Source organism: Hermetia illucens, chromosome 3 (assembly GCF_905115235.1).
Source record: "Hermetia illucens chromosome 3, iHerIll2.2.curated.20191125, whole genome shotgun sequence".
Lineage (NCBI taxonomy): Eukaryota > Metazoa > Arthropoda > Insecta > Diptera > Stratiomyidae > Hermetia > Hermetia illucens.
In genome coordinates this window covers 99,314,458-99,318,664 of record NC_051851.1, presented here as the reverse complement: position 1 = coordinate 99,318,664, position 4,207 = coordinate 99,314,458, and the positions used below count along the sequence as shown (strand labels likewise).

General features: G+C 40.2%; 1 protein-coding gene across 1 annotated transcript; it reads right to left on the bottom strand.

The window, feature by feature from the left end:
• Positions 1-410: 410 nt before the first annotated feature.
• On the bottom strand, positions 411-1,528 carry LOC119651732. The gene is made up of 3 exons (XM_038055460.1): positions 1,181-1,528; positions 909-1,121; positions 411-838 (listed from the first exon to the last, which is right to left on the bottom strand). The coding sequence occupies exons 1-3, from the start codon at positions 1,443-1,445 to the stop codon at positions 543-545; spliced, it is 774 nt and encodes a 257-aa protein (XP_037911388.1). The 5' UTR covers positions 1,446-1,528; the 3' UTR covers positions 411-542.
• Positions 1,529-4,207: the final 2,679 nt, after the last annotated feature.

Here is a 4,207-nt window from a genome sequence, read left to right as displayed (position 1 = left end):
TTCCTTCGCATAAAAAATATAGAAGAAATATGTAATGATTTCACGACCATTTGAATAGTTCAGTCATAATAGAATAGTTAGGTCAAAACCAGTTCAATAGGCTGCATAAACGGATCACCTAATCCGTGTAGGCCCGAAAATCTGCAGGGGCTCTATCTACTGTTGAACGAATATATGGCAATTCTTGCCTCAGACAGAGTGATGGCTTGGACTAAAATGCAACGCAGGCACTAGGAGTGAATTCAGCATAAAGCCTACATACATATCTGAATATGTGTATATCTGAATGAAACCAACGCCTACTCTCAGGGATTAAATTTTTGTCACACTAGGCAGTGCATAAAATCCATCAAAATATCACAACCCCTTTGATTATAACAGTTAACGAAAGTATGAATAATAGACTTTGGTGAATCGTAAAAAATAAATATGTATTTTATCAAGGACGATTAGTTCACTCATTCACTCTTGTACAACTCATTCACAAAATAAATAAAGAACAATAATTTACGGTCACATATTCACAGTCATCGCCTTTATCCTTAAATAGGCTGAGAGTATGGCGAATAGCCTACATCTAATGATCGTCCGTATCCTCCGTAGCCACTGTGGCCATGCCCGCCGCCTCCATGTCCGTGTACATCTTCATGGCTTGTAGAATGTGTATGTGATGACGAATAAACCGGCTTAGCCACGATTTCATAGGTAGTCTGTTTACCACCCGATGCCAGGGATTTCAGACCGGTGATTGCCGCTAACACCAACGCCATTACACCTGTCATGAGTGCCTTTCCGGCAAGTAAAGCCACTGCTCCCATTCCAAGAGCCATCAGAGTGCCTGCATATGGAAGAAATTACGAAATTAGCCTTGTGTTACTCAGTTTGGCCTAGTTTAACTGAGTTCCCACCTTTCATCATCATTCCTGCAGCTAACAGTGCCTCTAAGCCCCCTTTCTTGCCAAACTTTTTCCGGCCGGTAAATGCAGCTCGTGCCTCCGCTACAGCTTCCTGATCCACAAGTTTAATTTTCATAGTATGTGACTGCAGGAAATTTCCAAGCTTGGCAAAGATGTAGTTATCCAGGCGTTTTTCGGTGTCGTTGGGATTGCTTCTCACAATTTCTGCTCAAAAAGAATTCGAATTAATCCTTGTGGTGCGAGGCGTGCATGCTAATCCTTACCTGCCATCATCCGTGCCGATTCCAAATCGTTGATGCTTCCCTCGCGAACGATGCTCACCTGGGGTAATATTTGAAATTCCTTGCGCTCGGAAAGCCTCTCGATAAAGGACACTATATCCAACTTCAGGCAGGTCGCATTGTATTCCTTAATGCAATTCTTCGCGGAAAACTGCTTGCCATCCCCTGCTTTATGGACGTATCCTTGCGCCAAACGCTGGTTCGCGAGCAAAAGGACCAACAAAGCTGGATATACGTACTTGAACATCTTAGCACTAGCGACAGTCCGACTACCCGAAATAACTATAAATGACGTGATGGCTCAACTGATCTTTGCTACCCAGATAGCATATCTTTTTATACCACTAAAACAATTCCACAATTTGAAAGGTGTACTACACAGCTGCGGTTCTTTCTCTTTTACATCAAATCTCTCTCGTTAGCTACGAACGCATGAATTGCTCCAGTGAACCCCTTCGGTGTATCGAGATTAGATTTTTTTCTAAGCACTTTTGTCAGAAAAACCATTGCTTTTCTATTCTCATATTTTGATTTTTGTCTGCCTGCCTCATGTCCGGACTTGTGGAAAATTATATGTTGGTGCAGTCAATATTATGCCGATGAATGGAATTGCTTGCCTCACCGCATAACATCTAACAGTCAGCAATAGTTGATTGTTGTCGGTTTCTGCCAATGTTGCCTCCCTGGGGAGCTTTATGTTCTTAGTCTTTTTTAAATGCAGTGATATGTTGGGGAATATTGTATTGGCTTAAATACTGGAGGTTTTACATTTCAGCGGAGGAAAGTCTATCCAACTGGCAACTCACCGCAATTAGAAACATGGATATAAACAAAACGAAGTGGTGACCGTGGTAACTATGGAATCCATCCAGGCGTGTAGGTACACTTCACCTGTGCAGATGAATCTGCTCTTTTCACAAAAACTTCTTTTTCAATTCTTGCTCGGGGTCCACCAAAAGACACTAACTGGAGCATTAAATCAATAATGAAAATTATTTGGCATCCACGGCATGGAAGTTGCTCCATATACCCGTACAGTGTGCTGCTGCACACTTTCAAATTTTACTTTCATTCGGACAAACGATTCATTATTTTTTTCCTTCAATTAGAGAGACAACAATTTTTGCCTAATGCAGAAAAAAGTACGCTAATTATCTAAGAATGCTTTGGCAAGTGGAAAAGATGGAAAAGTGACGCGGCATAAAATGTACGGGAATCGAGACTGTGATTGATTTTTGGATTTCTTTTTAAAGAGCAGCAGCGTGTTATGCTCAAACACATTTGGAGCCGATGGACGGAAAGGCGATTACAGATTAAAAAAAGTTTTCGCATCTAAAATTAACGCATACCGAAATGAGCCAAATCTTATTGGAAATTGACCGCGTTTACCATTAGCAGGTGAGAGCAGCGAAAAGAAAACAGAAGATGCTTCGTATCGAATCGTCCATGAAATCCTGACATAATTGTTGAATTACTCCAATGTGCATTTTGTGAACTACAGTTTTCAGACGAAATCGTGAAATAACATTGTTTTGGGCTACCATGTGAGCTGTACAAATTGTGGATGCGAACCGGTGTTTTGACCCAATCGTATCCGCCAAATTCTATTATCAGCAAATAGGCAGCTCGGCTTACCAATTTCCATTTGAACATCATTTTGATAACTCAGTAACTGGCGTTGAGGAACTACGTACTATATACAATCGCTTTGCCCACGTTTGAGATTCACACCCATTTATGAAAAGCATTGCCTCCCCCTCCATGCACATTGACTTAAATTCAGCTCCTTCCAAAGTACTACTGAGTTCAGTAAACTTTTAAGATTTTTATTTTGTATTCCAAGATTCAGTTAGCATGTTACTGGCTCGGAATCGATATTTGGCGGTTCGATTTGCCATTAATTAGAAGGTGGCTCAGACCATGACCTTTGTATGTAGAAAAGTCCAAATTTAATTTCCGCCAAATGATTTTGATCGGTTAGTCCTATCTAGTGCAAACGGCACTTTAATGATTACATGAAATAGTGATCAACGTTAACGTACATAATATTGTAATGTTATGAAAATTGCAGCACCTCCTAGGGCGACAACCGGAAATATGAAAAGGTCCTATTTGGGCTATGCGTCCGTACACGTGAAAATATAACTTGAAATATAGTAACATTGTCTAGGTAGATTAGAAGTATCTGACTCGGCAGCTTTATGCATAGATACAAGAGAGTTCAAACGGAATGATATTTTCTTTGTTTTTAAGGTCTGTCGGTTAGACGCATTTGATTTGGAAAATATTACAGCGATTGGAATGAGATTCAGTACCTACAACTACGGAAACCATGAAATTCTCAGAATTCTGTGAATGGCATGATTTTGTGCTGAGTTTAAACAGAGATCCCCACATTTATGAAAGGAGACCAGAGCTTTTAGCCAAATAAAGAAAGGCCGAGTATCAGAAGAAAGGTTCTCATGAACTTTCTGACATAAGGCTTTATTCAGACTAGATTTAGGAGAGTTAGCAGAAGCGCTAGAGGTAGTGCTCCAACCATTCAGATCGCATACATATAACTTCGGCTAAGATCTGAAGAGGGCGGCCAGTTGCATATTAAATTCGGAGCTATCTCTTCCTCTTCTTTGCATTGACTACATATAGCCGGGATGACCTCCACAATTTTTCCATATGGCAACTTAAGAAAAAAGTTTAAAAGTCCTACTAGTGTTTCCATGTTTCCTTCTTAACAAAAGTGCCGCTTTAAATTTCTTGAGTTCTTTAGCAACCTACCGGGAAGAACTAATTTCCCTGCTCGGGCTCATAAGCCCTTACAACTTCACACCTCAAAATAGGCATAGTAAAAAGTTTAATAGCAAATTGCGACCAATCATGCAGGCTCCTCATATGAAGATCAGAAACATTTTGTTGAATGGATAGAGTTTAAGCCACACCTAGCAATAGGCATGACAGAGAATTCTTATTCGTTGTTATTAATGTAGATTCGGAAGGTGCATATTTTGTCAT

Coding starts and splice junctions, on each gene's coding strand:
- LOC119651732 (XM_038055460.1), bottom strand. CDS start 1,445: ATGTTCAAGTACGTATATCCAGCTTTGTTGGTCCTTTTGCTCGCGAAC. Junction 1,122..1,180: donor ATCGGCACGGATGATGGCAG/GTAAGGATTAGC, acceptor CTTTTTGAGCAG/AAATTGTGAGAAGCAATCCC. Junction 839..908: donor TGCAGGAATGATGATGAAAG/GTGGGAACTCAG, acceptor TTCCATATGCAG/GCACTCTGATGGCTCTTGGA.